The sequence below is a fragment of the Opisthocomus hoazin genome, chromosome 1 (genome assembly GCF_030867145.1).
Source record: "Opisthocomus hoazin isolate bOpiHoa1 chromosome 1, bOpiHoa1.hap1, whole genome shotgun sequence".
NCBI classification, from domain to species: domain Eukaryota; kingdom Metazoa; phylum Chordata; class Aves; order Opisthocomiformes; family Opisthocomidae; genus Opisthocomus; species Opisthocomus hoazin.
This window is the reverse complement of record NC_134414.1, coordinates 130,643,288-130,657,975: the sequence shown is the minus strand read 5'-3', so window position 1 is coordinate 130,657,975 and position 14,688 is coordinate 130,643,288. Positions and strand designations below refer to the sequence as shown.

At 41.7% G+C, this 14,688-nt stretch overlaps 1 protein-coding gene across 2 annotated transcripts in view; it reads left to right on the top strand.

Moving 5' to 3' along the window:
• The window catches only part of CEP97 (centrosomal protein 97), a 28,242-nt gene extending 13,563 nt beyond the window's left edge, over positions 1–14,679 (top strand). The window contains exons 11-12 of one of the 2 annotated variants that reach the window (XR_012765511.1): positions 181–1,606; positions 14,603–14,679. Coding sequence is in view for 1 of the 2 variants with exons in the window: in XM_075435639.1 (XP_075291754.1) it covers positions 181–894 (714 nt within the window). In the remaining variant the exon portion in view is untranslated. Of the gene's footprint in view, positions 1–180; positions 6,272–14,602 lie in introns of those variants that run through there. The other variant, XM_075435639.1, reaches the window with a different exon arrangement.
• The last annotated feature ends 9 nt before the right edge of the window (positions 14,680–14,688 follow it).

Here is a 14,688-nt window from a genome sequence, read left to right as displayed (position 1 = left end):
AAAATCATTATTTAACAGTGGGAAGAATGTATTTTCCCGAAAGGTATAGCGGCACTTCTGTTAGTTAACTTGTTCTTATATTTTATACTAAAGCTTTGTTGCTGATTGCAAGAAATAGTCTAGAAATAAAAGTGCTTTCTTAGTTGCATTTCATAACGAAATTCTCTTTACACTTTACAGGTTAAATCCCTTCAACAGTGGCAGCTTTCAGTGACACAAAATTTAGGTGCCACTTGGCAACCTGGGATCCTGTCAGCTGGTAATTTATGTCCATCCGAACCATCTATTCGATCATCCACACTTGAGCAAGAAACTCCACCAGAAGCTAGTTCTGCTTGCTTGGTTCCAGCTAGTGATGTTCCTCAGGAAAAGTCTTTGTTGCAGTTCCCAGATTCTGGTTTTCATTCTTCCATGGCTGACCAGACTCATGCTGGCGACTTGTTTAGCTCTGAACAGAGTTTAATGGAAGGAACTGAGAGCTCTCTTTCAGTGGAAACTGTCAAACAATGTGGTGATTCTGTTTTGGCATATTCTTCAGATGTAGAGGATGGCCCTGGGGAATGTGGGCAAAGTAGAGAGAGCTCTAGTAACGAGCAGGACAACAGACTAATACAACAGTATTTGCAATCTGTTCAGCAACTGGAAGAGGCTGACAAAGGGACAGATTGCAATGATGAAACAGAGGGCTGCTGGCCACAAATCTCTGTTTCAGCAGAAAGCCAAGATTCTTCATCTGACATGGTCTCTGTAGATCTCCCTCAAGATACATCTTCCCCTGCCCGAGATGAAATCAGTCAGACACCAGAAAGCTGCAAACTGAATTCGGGAATAGAAGTGAAGCAAACAGACTGTGATTCTTCATTTCAGATGCTGCATGTTGGGATAGCTGTATAGTAGGTTCAGTTCCACAAAGGGCTAGGGATTCCATTTCACTTTCCTTTCTCTTTTTTTTTCCCCATTTATACAAAACTTATTTTTCATGTGTGCTGTTTCAGATTTTGACTCATGTTACCAATTTATGTTTTAATTAGTATTTTATTTACGTTGTTGAGGACTGATGCGAACTATGCTAACCTGAAATCAGCAAAGTTCTCAATGACAGTCATTATGCACTTTATTTTCAAACATAAAACTTATATCCTTATAACTAACTTCCATTAAATTAATTCTGAAGATTGGGGGTGATTTGGGGTAGTAGGGGTGTTTGCTGTAAATTCACTTTGGTGACAGTGTCTTTAAATGTTTTTATAAAAAGCAGGAATGAGCTCTTGCTTCGCAAAGAGAAGGAAACAATATGGGAAGAAATGGAGTCAATATAGACAGTGTGTGTAGGTATGGATACAGCCTGTTGAGAAAGATGAAAGCAGTTGCTTTTCACACTTCTTTTGACTTTAACAAGAGTTGTTTGGTCAGTGTTTCAAAGATGCATTCCATGAAACCAATGTCCAAGGCAGCGACTTCTTTTTGTCATTTACTTGAAGCTGCTGGCTAGGAACTGTCATTTACATACGCACTGAATCAAGGACTAAAGGAGTGAGACCTTAGGGAGCTGCAAGCAAACTTTGACCTTTGTTTGCCCTGGGGTTGCATTTCCCTGCTTTCTCAGGTAAGACTCAAAAGTGCAACCAGTAGCAGCCTTTACTACACCAGAATTTCAAAAGGGCATGTGATTTGGGAAGATAGTTTCCAAGACTGCACTGCTGGGTTACAGCAGCAGACTTGGTGACGTAATGTTTTGCCTCCACAAGGGTGCTAATGTCACTGTGGGATTTGGATCTGCATGGCTTGCAAGACGTTAGTGCATTTGATGGACCACCATTACTCTAGCTACAGGTATAAATATTAAAAGCAAATGTCATGACTTAAAGCTATTTCTTGACATCTCTGTTGGGTTGTTTGGGTTTTTTTTTACGTGTATGTCCAGTATCTGACATTCTAACTAGATGTGGATAAAAAGCTGTATTTCTTTCCTGTTGGCAAACGTGCTGAGTTACCTAGGCTGTGCTTTCCACTTAAACACTGGGCAAGCAATAGGGTTTGTATTTTGCCAAGTCATTGCTATGTTGTTTTTTTAATGGAAAAAGCTCAAGTATCTTAGTATACCACAGAAGAGGCAAGGGAAGTCTGTTTTGCCACGCGGTTTATAATGGACTCCAGTAAAACAGAAGTTGACATTGTGACTTCTAGGGTTCGGTTAAGTTTGTTGATACTGCATTGTGCAGTGTGCACTGGAAGGCCAGTGTTTCAATAGTTTGCTAGTATTAACTTCTCAGATACAAAGACATATGCATATTGTAATTCTGTGAATCCACACTTTAACTTCTGGTGCTATGGTGTCATTTAAATCAACTATTGCTATTTCAAAGTGACACTTACAACCATGTTGCCATATAAAATAATTTTTGTAAAAGCTTTGGCTGTTTCTCTGTTTTACGTTCTCAGCTGAAATTTACCACTACTCGGGAGTTTGGCATGAGGCCAGTATCAACTTGAGGTTTCAAAATAGCTTTTATTTAGAATATAAATGGTGTATTGGACTTGTACCAACCATCCATTCAGTGGTGAAGTTCACCTTGGAAGAGTAAAACTTGCCTCAGTGCTTAGAGTAGCTGTTACCTCTTTTTTCCCCTCCCCACAAAAAAATAAGTTCTAGGGCAGGAACTTCTCAAAAGAGCTGTCACTGCAGTCCAGCTGACATTTGACTGTGCCTTGCATGCATGAGAGCATTAAAAAAACCCCAGCTACTGAGATGCTAGATTCTTAATGTGCTGTCTTTCTAACTCAGTCTAGTTACAGCACGTTTGTAGCATAACCATTTTCACAATTACATCTTGGAGTATGAATGTGCTTGGGTATTGAAAGTGGTGCATTAATGTATCAGAACATCTAATACTGTGCAAGGAAGTGTGTAGGGTACGTGATTGTACTCTTGTCCTCTGAAGGTTCTCAACTTGTATTTAGATCTGCCATGCTTGGGGGTCTCTGCAGTTCATAGGATTTGGCTCTTCTTTGTTATAGAAAAATCTGGTGTAAACCTTTAAAGACACTTTCTTTGGGTTTTGAGAGAGAAATTATTTCTGTCTGTGAAACAGTTGTTGGACCTTACACTTTGGAGGCAGTGGTTAGGTGTAATAAAACAGTAAGTTCTCTTTTGTGGCAGAATGGTGTATAGCATATGTAAGACGTGGGAGAAACTAGACCACTGTCTGGATAAAAATGTTTCACTTACTGAAGACACTGAGGGACCATATATATTTTGCTATTTTGTATTATTGTCACTTTTACTGCAGAATTAGAAAGAGGAGCAACAACTTTAATTTTTGAGGTGCCAAAAAGGGGAAAAGTTGGTGAAACTTGTTTTTTCATGGAAGCCCTAGACTGTTTCTTGATATTCCCTCTGTTATTAGAGCTTACAAACACAAGAAGACTTACTTTAACTAATGCCTAGGTCAACTGTTGGCTTTTTTAACTTGTAACCTATATGTTCAAAATTGTTTTTATGAAGGTATACAGTATAGTGTGTACCAACATATAATCAAGTTTACTTACTCCTTTGGGGAAGATGTGAAATACGAAAGATTTTTTTTCTAACATTCTGAAAAGTATCTTGCATGTGTAGAAGAAGAATTGTCTAAATATACAGAAATTACAAAGAATGTTGAAGTTTTGGATTAGTTTTTACAGGGTTAAATGTAGTTGGTTTGTATATACACAAAATATTTTCATTCTGACCATTAAAATACATACAGGGAAAGACATAATGGGGGACAGAGTGGAAAAATGAGGGATGAAACTGTATATATACTTAAAAATGGCTTATTTCAGTCTGTTTTGAGCTCTCGAAGAATCATGATATTGATAGTTTAATAGTTTAATATATGGCCTAACATTTACTCTTCTTATCTGTATACGTTTTCTTAATCTAAGTATGTAATATTCTTTTACCTGGATGAGGATGCACAGCTCCTTTTGGGAGATGGTGGAAATTCCATGAAGGAATCAGAAGGCCTAATACATGAAAATCCATGTCTGAAATTTTCCTGTATTGGTTTTCTATGCCTTTCGGTGTCTGCCTTTTGCAAGGCTTCATATTCAACAGAAGAATGTACTTTGCAGTACAAGGAAAGCTTGTCAGTTCTGCTTTGTCCTGGGCTGATCCTCCAGTGCTGATGGAAGAGATCACTAATGGTTATTTGTCAGGCAGTGTTGTCAGCTCTGCCATGAGTACAGTTTAAGTGCTTCTTTAATTTGCTTCAGAAAAACCAGCTAAACATAGCTCAGACTAGTTGTTTAAGCTGTGCCACACAACTAATTTTGCCCCAAATGAGGTGGCTGGCACATGCAAACCTCTTTCAGCTAGTCTGTGGCAGAAAGCACTCTTTTTGAGCTGGCTTTTCTGAAGGGAGGGGCAAGGAGGAAGGTGGAAATGCCATTATCTGTGTTTTCAGGTTTAGCCTGTGATAGCAATCATAGAAGAGTTGGTGCTACCATTTCAGTTTTCTCCCAATTATTGTTATAGCTTACGCCTTTCGATCTTTCATGTAATCAAGAATACATTTTTTTTTTACTGCATGTAATATTTGATAGACACTGTTCCAGATGGTATTTGGAAATGGAGAAGAATATCATAAAAGCAGGCCTGTTCACATTTTATATTTCAATTTTTTTAAGGTATTTGGATTGTATTGATTTCTCTGTTAGATAACTTCTTTACAAAAGAAAAGTACAAGGCAATGTCTCATTAATGACAGTAAGTAAATTTCTGTTTCTGCCTTCTTCCATGAACTGAGCTTAATGGTCACAACTCTTGTTTTTAGTACTTAAACCTGTCATTTAAACAAATGGGAGATTTAGTTGTTGAGTGAATGCAGAAACTCTAATGTTTGTTTATTTGTGGGTGTTTTGTTTTGTTTTGTGGTGAATATTACTGTGTGGTGCTATTTTGTAAGCAAAGTATGTGTGGCAAGGATGGAATTTTTAAAAGGTACTGAACATTGGCCTAGCTTTGCTTTCATTTGCTTGAAAGAAGCAGGGTCATGGTTGAGTCCTTGTGAACTGGCTGTCTAAATTGGGATTTTATCATATTTACATCTCCAGAAGTGTTCTTATATCATAAAGCAAGAAGGCATTAAGACTGCAAACTTTATTTTTATTGCTTCTAAAACACAAATATCTTTCAGCAACTACTTGAGGAAGTCCTTGTTAAACTAAACTGCAGAAGCCTGTTTGTTTATAGTGAAGTCCCTTAAACAACCATAGATTTTATTTGCATGCAGCAATTTAAAATAATGCACTTAGCAACCAGTCTGTGTGTAAAAAAAAAAAAAAAAAACCCAAGATTTTTTTCTGAATAATCTTGTATGTCATTGAGCTTGCAAATTGTTTCTGATTTTTATGAATTTGTATATATTGTCTGAGGAACTACAATCTTAATTTCTACTTGTAGCAGATTGGTTGATGAAGAAAAAGAAAAAGGAAGATACATTCCTTTGAGACTACCTGGGTACTTTTTTACTGGATTTGAACTTAGTGTCTCACATAGATACACTTTCTCCAGAGATGATAGAATTGTAGCATTTGGTGGAGACTGACGGACAGTAAAATGTGAAAACTGGTCAGTTCCTCTCCTTTGAGATAGTGGAAAATAGACTTTTTTCCTGTTGTATTAACTTTTTTTTTCCCCACGCCTTGAGAACTGTGCCACCCAAATATGTAAGCGTCAGGTATTCCTGAAATCTTTCAAAAAGTCTTCTTTCGTAGTTAAAGGGGTTTTTTTTCCAGTTTGGCTATCTTGGACAAGTTAGTGAAAAACACTGGTTTTCTGTATGCCTGCTAAAAAGTTGGGACTTCCTGTCTATTTTTAAATGCTTTCTTTATGCCAATAATGGAAAAAGCACAGGATCCTTTACTTGCAAAAGCATAAACCAGTATTTATCAGGAAAGGTGCTCTTGGGAAGTGCTGTGCCAAATTCTACTGGGTAAGAGCTCTCAACAAGAGATTTATTTTCTGGTTTCATTACATTTATAAGCATACGGGCCAAATTCACTTGTAGCATAATTCTACTGAACTAAATTTTATTGAGTCTTTCACAGTAGTATTCTACCTCTAAACTAGAATCTGAAGAAAGAACAATTAGGCATTGATTTGTCTGTCTACTTCTCACTGTTTTCCATGAAGAATGATGGGTGGTTAAATTGGTACAGTTCGTATATTTTCTATAAGTGTTTACATTTCTGGATTTATTGTTTCTTAAATATTTTGTTTGTACCTCTGAGTTTTTTGACTTTGAAATAAATGATTTGTACATTTATTGAAAATGTTAATTTGTACTTGATTCTGACTCTGGCAGCTAATAGTCATTGTCTTACCATTGGAGGGATCTTTTGGAGGTAAAAAGTTTAGAAATACAAAACAGCGATGACAAGGTAAGCATTAGCATTTGTGGCTCGGTACAGCTGAGGCATCAAACAGCCCGCTGTTTCTGTGCTGAAGACAGTAAGAGTGCGGTAGGCTACTTGAAATTTATATACCAACAGATTAGTAGGTGCCACTGAAATTGGTATTCATGACTTGCAGTCCTTCGTTTCTACCACTGGCCCTCTCTTTCGTGTTCTTAATTCCCTACCATGGTTAAATTAAAAGTTATGGCAGTATTCTGTACAGAGCTTTCTAGAAAGAGAGTGAAGGCTACAGGCTTATCAAGAGAAATACAACTCCAAAGCATGTTGTTCCTTCTGCTGTTTTGGTTTGGTCGGATACCTGCTGTGTGCTTAAATAAATGAAGACTAATTAAACATCTTTCAGGCTTTAACAGGCAAACAGTCCAGGAGCTCAGACATACATAAAAGTCATGTATTACTGCAGGACAGTCATCCTAAAGGTTAAAAAAACAAACAAACAAAACCCAAACAAAAATAACTTTGTTTTGCTGAACTCTCATTTCACACATGGAGGTTAGTGGCCATTTTTTAACTTTTTACTATGTGTTTCCACTTCATTACACTGAAGAAAGGAAACACAGAGGTTTTAAAGTGAGCCTTTCCTTGCTCTTCTGTGAAGACATTTGAAAGACGGAAGTGGGTGTAGCTAAAGAGACTTTGCCTCAAGTCTTAAAATAGAAGAGCAGTGCTGTTTTCTCTTGGAGTAGTTAAGAGCTTAAAGTTGTACTATTCAGTTTGAATGCTGTGTATTGTAGGGATAGTAACCATAACGGTTCAGGAGCTCAGGTGGAAGGTTCCTCTTGTCCCTGTTTGTGATTCATATTTGTAATAAGATGGCACACTGAAATATTTGGCTAGAGTTGGTAAATAAAGGGATAAATACATCTCGTGGATGGACCTGATTTTGTTTGAATGGAAATAGTTACTTTGAATGTTATGGGCTGAAATATTTACTTATGCTAGGAGCTGAGTTTCTTTTGTTATATGATGATGTGGTTTGAAAAACTCCTGTTAATTCTGTATAACATCATGTCCAGATGGTAGGTGAGGTATTTTTCACCTTCACTCAGGTGTTACAGTGTGAAAACTAATTTTTCTCTGCTGTAGTGATGCAGTTGCAAAAGCACAAACCACTATATCCAAGTATCATATGCATCCGTACATCACTGATTTTAAGCCGTAATACTGCATTTGTGAAGGATCTGTGGTGATAAAAGGCAATAATTTGTGGTGTAGGGTAGAAGGAAGTATTACTTTGGCCTACGTGGGACAGCACATAGACATCTTGACAGACCTCAACACATGAGGCTCCTCAACTTTATCTGTGTCACTGATGGAACTCATTCTCATTTTCTGTCTGTGGCTTGGCATGGGTTTTGCCTGTGCATGAGGATGTTTTCAGACACGTCCCTTGTACTGCTCCATCATAGCTTCTTGTGGGTCTAGAAAGGTGCATGTGACTGCCACAAGTCCTGCAAGTAAACCAGCATGTGGCTTGCTCTAGGAGCATCAAGACCAGTGGAGTGGGCGATTGTGCCTGTTGTCCCAGTGGGGACTTCTTGAGGATTGGTAGGAAGTTTTCAGGTACGGCCCAAGTTGTTTCTGGCAGAATCTGTGAATGTGAGAGCTTTGGCATTGCACAAGTTATCCCCTTTTTCCTTGCCAAGATCCTATTTGCCTGTCCTTTGATATGTGCTGGATGACATTGAACAAGGGAAAAAATAGCAGAAAATTGTGTACAGGATGCTCGAATGAAACCAGTCACAGCCTTTGACTTCCAAGACTCTAGTTTCTGTGGAAATGAAAAGCCCGTGATCGTGAGGGATACCCTGAAAAATGTAAAATCTGTGAACATTGTGTTGAAATTGTTCATGTGTTGGGCTGAAAGCAATAAACGGTTACAAAAGCCTAAACAATTCTCAAACAATGTGGGGTCGTGAGGAGCAGCAGCCCAGCAGCCAGGGCTGTTTAGTTAGTATTGTGCCAAATTGCATTCAAGCAGCAGCCTTTGTGATGTCTCTTCCTGTCCATTTTTATTACACCAGCTGGAGTTCTCCAGCCCCTTGAGAACTTGCAGCACGTTTTCTGGTGTGGGAAGTGCGTGAACAATGAACTGAAGAGGTTCCCACTGCTTATGTGTGTAGAGGCTGTGGGACGGAGCACTGGAACAGGTTGCCCAGGGAGGTTGTGAAGTCTCCTTCTCTGGAGATATTCAAGACCCGCCTGGACAAGGTCCTGTGCAGCCTGCTGTAGGTGACCCTGCTTCGGCAGGGAGTTGGACTAGATGACCCACGGGGGTCCCTTCCAACCCTGAACATTCTGTGACCTGAGGAGAAACAGGAGACACTGAGAAACTCTACAGTCTGAATGCTTTTCTTCCTTCCATCATTAGCTCCTACAGCCCCTTCAGCTTGAAGTTAAAGGCAAATGCACGTGCTATTGGAGCCCGTACCCTCAAGGTCAACTACACAGCTGTCTTCTAGTGCTGAGCTCTCTGGGATGGAGTTCATTCACATGTCCTCTCCTCCTTGCGGGTTGCTTGTTCCCAATTTTGATACTTTTTCTACAGCAGATTGGCTGTCCTTTCAGTCTTTAATCCTCTGGCTTTGCTCACAGATACAGAGAGTCTTAAGTGCGTGAAGTAGCTATTCTTTTGCTAGCAAGGTAGGTAAGCTACCTTTCTCATCTGCTTTTTCTTACTTACGGTTGCTTGCTGCTTTTCCTGCTTTGGTACTGCAGTGTCAATGTTAAACTCGCTGGGTGTGCTCCAGGCAGCCTTTGGCTGAGGTGGCTGTGGCCGCACCGTTGTCTGGTGGAGAAAGGGAAAGGGAGCACTGGAGGTGCTTCCCTTTAGTCCCAGAGAGAGCAGAACTGCCTGGGGGCAACGGGAAGCTGTGTTCCTGCCTGCCCTGGAACAGAGAAGGCAGCACAGCTGCCGGAGGGAGGATCCTGAAGCAGGTTTGCTGGCACGGGAGAGAGGTGGGAAGACTTCCTGGTGCCTGTGGGTAAGTTTCTCCATAACCTTTTGGGAAAGGACTTGAGGAAGGTGGAAGAAGATTCTTCTGGCAAAAGCTCTATCAATTTACAAGCATTAGATGATGTGAAAAGGGTTTAGACAGCACCAGATCAGCAAGAGACTTTTTCCAACCAAGTCAAATATACTTCAGTTGTTGGTATGCCGGAAACCAGGGGACATGCTGAACTTGTATGCAAAGTCAGAGTGAAACTTGCTGCTCTAGGAACTGTGGGGAAACACCACCAGATGGTTGTGTAGGTGGAAACTGGTTGGAGGAGTGATACAGGGTGATGTGGCAAAAGGGGACCGGGTGAAGATATCTGTTGAAAGGGAACAGGGTGGGTTGTGCTCTTTGCAGACTCTGTCCAATGCATTGTTTGTTAAATCTCATCATGCTTGAGCACAAACGTGTGTTACTTCACCGCAAGGGGCGAACCGAAACATTCCCCAGCGCTTGCCTATAGTTAAGAATCAGTTCAGTAATCCCAGATGCATTGTCTAATATTCTGTGTGTTAGTGATGATTACTTGCAGGTGAGGGAGCAAAAGGGCGATGGGGCCAATGGCACAGCATAACTTCACCTTCCTGCATGTAATTCTGGAAAAGGAAATAAGGAAAGAATGATTCTTTTTCAGTATCTGTCTTTCTGTACTCATCTCAAAATAACTGCTAAGTGCTTCTGGTGTGGTAAAGTTCTGAGTGACAGCTGCTGAAGCTGTAGTTTTTTCTGGGCTCATGACGTCTAGATGTTGTATGTGGAACAGGCCTCACCAAAGCCATTGACATTCAAATAACTTCAAACAGCCTTTTACAAGGTCCCTTCTACAGCGTAGGGGCAAATGTTCAGTGACCAGCTTATGGCCTCTTTATGCACAAGGTCTTCCTATGCTAGGGATTAGAAAAGCACATTTGGTTCATTGTTAGGTCTTTATCAAGACTAACTACACTAATAACCGAAGAATTTATGGGGCAAAATGGTGGGGATCCCTTCTCATCACTGGGGCACGGTGAAATGTAAAATGTGCTGGAAAATAGCATAGCAGTATCGATTTCCTGCTAAGAGCACCGTTTTTGTCATAGTTGTCACCTTCCATGCCCTCACCCCCAACATCCAGTGTCCAGCTACGTTACAGAGGTGGGCTTAGGCCTGGCACTTAGCACACTGATTAGTTTTGCCTTGGGTCTTGCTTTGAACTGAAGAGTCTGTAGGAGAACTTGGCACACAGCATGGCTCATGGAGGAAGTGTGAAATGAGATTGCTATAAAATGGATAGACTTTATATATGGGGGGGATCAATACCAAGTATCTTTCAATATACTGCATTTCTTTAGTGTTATACAGCCAGACGGCTTTCAGTTCTTGACCAACAGTGTGTTATACTAATGAAAGCTGGTGCCTGTTGAGAGTTTTGCTTTCTCTCTCTGCTGGGTAATCACCATTGCAATTGGGGGAAAGGAGGAGAAAAGTAGAAGTGAGGTCTCTTAACTCATTCAAAATGGCTGGATGGCTGATGGAGGTGGGGGCAGGAGACAAGAGTAGGCACTTAGTGTTTGTAATGGCTAAAGTATTATGTTCACAGGAATATGTCTCTGTTCCTTGTTTTACGCAAGCTACGTATTGCTTACTAAAAAGAAGACTGAGCCTTTAACCCGCGCTTATGCAAACAACTGCTCACAGGTGACTGTTTTGGGAAGAGGCATTCCCAAGCATAGGCAGCGTTCAGAAGCGATGGCAGATCCCAGTTAGCTGTCCTGTTACCGGGCTGGAGGTGCCACAGAGCTCTGGTGCAGGGTGCCGAACTCATCCCTGCCGGCATTCGCAGCGTTGTGAAGCGCTGCCTTCGGTGCAGCGGGGTCTGCCCGCTTCGCCTGTCCCGTACCCGTCTCCCGAGCTCAGTCCCCCAGCTGGTCCCTGGCCCTCTCCCCCATTCCCCCCTCAAGACACGGCCTCTCGCCTTCTCCCCCATCTTCGCCTTCAGGCCCCTGCTCAGCACTGTCTGAACTACGAAGGTTCCTGCCAGAGCCTTCTCTCCGGGCCCGGGCGGCGCAGCGGCCTCCCCGGGATCCTGGTTCCTCCGGCTTCACCTGCTGCGGAGGGGGGGTTCGTCACCCAGCGCCCTTCCCGCCGCAGAGGGGGCCCAGAAGCGCTGAGGGTTCCCCTTCCCCCCGGGACGGCCGGTTGCGCTGTGGGTGGCCGTGGCGGCCGCCGCGCACCCCGCCAGGCTCGGCCGGGAGCCTCCCCCGGCGGGCCGCGGCCCCTCAGCAGCGGCCTGCGCGCCCTGCCCAGGCCGGGGCCGCGTCGCTGCAGCCGGGGCGGGGCGGGCGGCAGCAGCAGCTGCCGTTCGCGCCGGAGGCGGGGAGGAAGGCGGCGCGGCGGGGCCGGCGGACACACGACGAGCCGCCTCCGGGCCGGGGGAGCGGCTGGGGCTGCGGTGAGGGGACGCGCGGGGCCCGCGGCGTGGTGTGCGGAGCTCGTCTGAGGAGGGAGGGGGGGGGGGGGGGGGGGGGGGGGGGGGGAGGCCCGGCGGCCTCGGAGCGTCGTGGCGAGGGCCCGGCTGAGGCGAGGGCTCCCGGGGCTGGCGGCACGCCGGGGAGGGGGCCGCTGGCCCCGCTCTGTGGGCGGCGAGACCGGGCGACGAGGGGGAAAGCGGTGGCAAATTCGGTTTTCCGTGGAGTTGTGGGGATGGAGAGCCGGGGATAGGTAACGGCCGTGGGAGGGGAACCCCAGAGAACAAACCTGCCCCTGTAGCTGGGCGTGAGCGGCTCGAAGGCCGGGCACGGAGATGTCGCGGGGTTGTGCCGTGCTTTTAACCTTGGGCAAAACGGGGCTGGTGGTAACACGGCACCGAGCTGAGAGGAGTCGCGTGTAACAACGAACAGCAGAAAATTCAAAGCTATAGGGCTGAAGTTAAAATAAAATAATAAAAAAAAATTGAAATACCTTTAAAAAAAGCCCCTGGATTATTGTAGAAACAAAATTAATTTTATGAGTGAGGAGTCTTAACTGCCGCGTTATTGTGTCACTGCACGCAAACCACCAATATAAGAGACTTTACTAAAAAAATATTTGCGTGTGTATATATATATATACACGCATGAGGCTTATTTGCTGTATTGTTTCCAAGGTTGTTTTTGGCCTTTTGTGTGTCTGGCTGCAGAGAACGCTTCAGGAATAGGGTAAGAATCTAAGGCTTTATGGTGTACTTCTGTGCTTCTATTATAGAAAAAAATGCACTAGATAATTATTCAGGGGTGATGGAACTGGAAGTATGTTAAGGCCTTTGGTATTAAGAAAGGTCTAACCCTGTATGTCGGAATGTTTTAGAACATGTGACATTAACAGAAATATGGAAAATTTTGAACAAATCCTTTTGAACAAAAATACATGGCAATAGCCTCCATGGCCTTTTCAGATGTATGGAATTACATTCCATTAGTTTTCAGTGTCCCATACTTTTCAGTGTTTTTGGAGAGAATTCTAAGCAACAAAACTGGAAATTGCCTTTTTTTCTAATGTATTTGTTTCTGTTCCTCAAATGGTCGTATATGGCCTTAGATTAGCATTTTAATATGTTTAGGTATATTCATTATCAGTTATCATTTAAAACCTGAGTTGATATTTTATACAAATTTATAACTTTATGTTAGGGTAGAATTGTTCAAATGAAGCTGTGTTTTTGTTGCATTTTGTCAGTTTGATGCTTTTACTTCAATGGACGTCTTGCTCTTTCAGTGCTTATTCGTCAGTCAGAAATACAAGCTCTGTTATTCTCAGCAAGGTATTTGAAGTTATAATCCCTGTCATCCTTATAAAGCAATTTCATGTGCAGTCTATTTTGAGACTGTCCTGGTTATAACAGTAATATATTTCAGTTTTCTAGTCTATGTTCATTTAATGAATGATTTAATTAGCTAGTTTTGATATTTAATGTATCATTATGTTTAATTTAAATTTACACAGCTTGCTTTATTTAGTCTTAAAAAATAGTATAATTTCTCAGTTATACTATTTATAGGAAGTTATACAAAGTTTATATAATCATTTGATTATGTTGTTGTTCTTGGTGAGTGGTTCTACAAGTAGCGCTGCCTTGAGAATACTAGGTTTGAAGAGACTGGTGTCTTTTGACTGTCTCTCCTTGCCATCTGTTGTCTGTTTCCAAGTTTAGAGCTTCTCCTTCTGCAAGAACGGTACCCTTTTCACATGCAAAATGACTCCCTCAAAATCGTCCCTCTAAAAAAGAAGGAAGGTGCAAGAGTCAAACTGAACAAGAATTAAGCTGTGCGAACTGTTTATCAATAATTAAGTCTATGGTTTTATAACCAACCGGTTATCAAGCAACCTCAAAGAAACAATTTATTTCATGAAAGTTAAGTTTTATAAAAACCATGACTATTATTGTATTTTATTTAAAAAAAATCACAATCAACAGAACCAAAACTCAACACCTTGCATTCTTTCTAGAATTTTACTTTTTTTACTGTAGAAGGAATGATTAAAAAAAACACAACAGTGAGGGTGTAGTCCAGTGTTACAGATGATTTCTGAAGTTCAATTTTAATGCATTTTACTCCGTTAGATATTTCCTGTTTAACTGATAGCTGTTAAAGATATTTTTTCCCCTTCTCCCCAGCAGAAAACTGGAGAAAGTATCTTTTCTCTTGCTTATCCAGACTTGCTTCAGCCTTAGTCTTTAATAACAACTTTTTGGATTCTCTAATCAGGTAAATAGGGAGATGTCTAAAACCACAAGTTTCTGCTAGCATTCTTGGGCTCATGATGGCTGGATGGCAATAGTGTAGCCTAATGGATAAGTAGGGTGGTGGTTGTTTGCTTTGATTTTTTTGGTTGCTGGAAAGAAATCTTGCACTCTTCTTTTGCCTTTTTTTCTTTTTTTTGTATCGAATACAGGTGAGACTGGCTTTATGATAAGGTTTTGCCTTGACATGCGCAAGAGAATTAAGAAACATAATAGATAGTACTGTTTAGATTAACGCTGCAAAAATCTGTTTATACTTAGCAGTTCTATTGTACCAGTTGTTGCCATGCAAAGTTCCACCATTTATATGCTTTCAGTGTTAAACTTGACTTTACTTGTAATAATGTTTTGGGGACTCAATATAATTTTGTAAATGTATTTGCAGGAATGAAGTGGAAGTCAGCTGAATTCTCTTGTGTGCTACTGAAACGAAATGACATTCGTGTTTGTGGTGAATGGAAGTCATGGCAG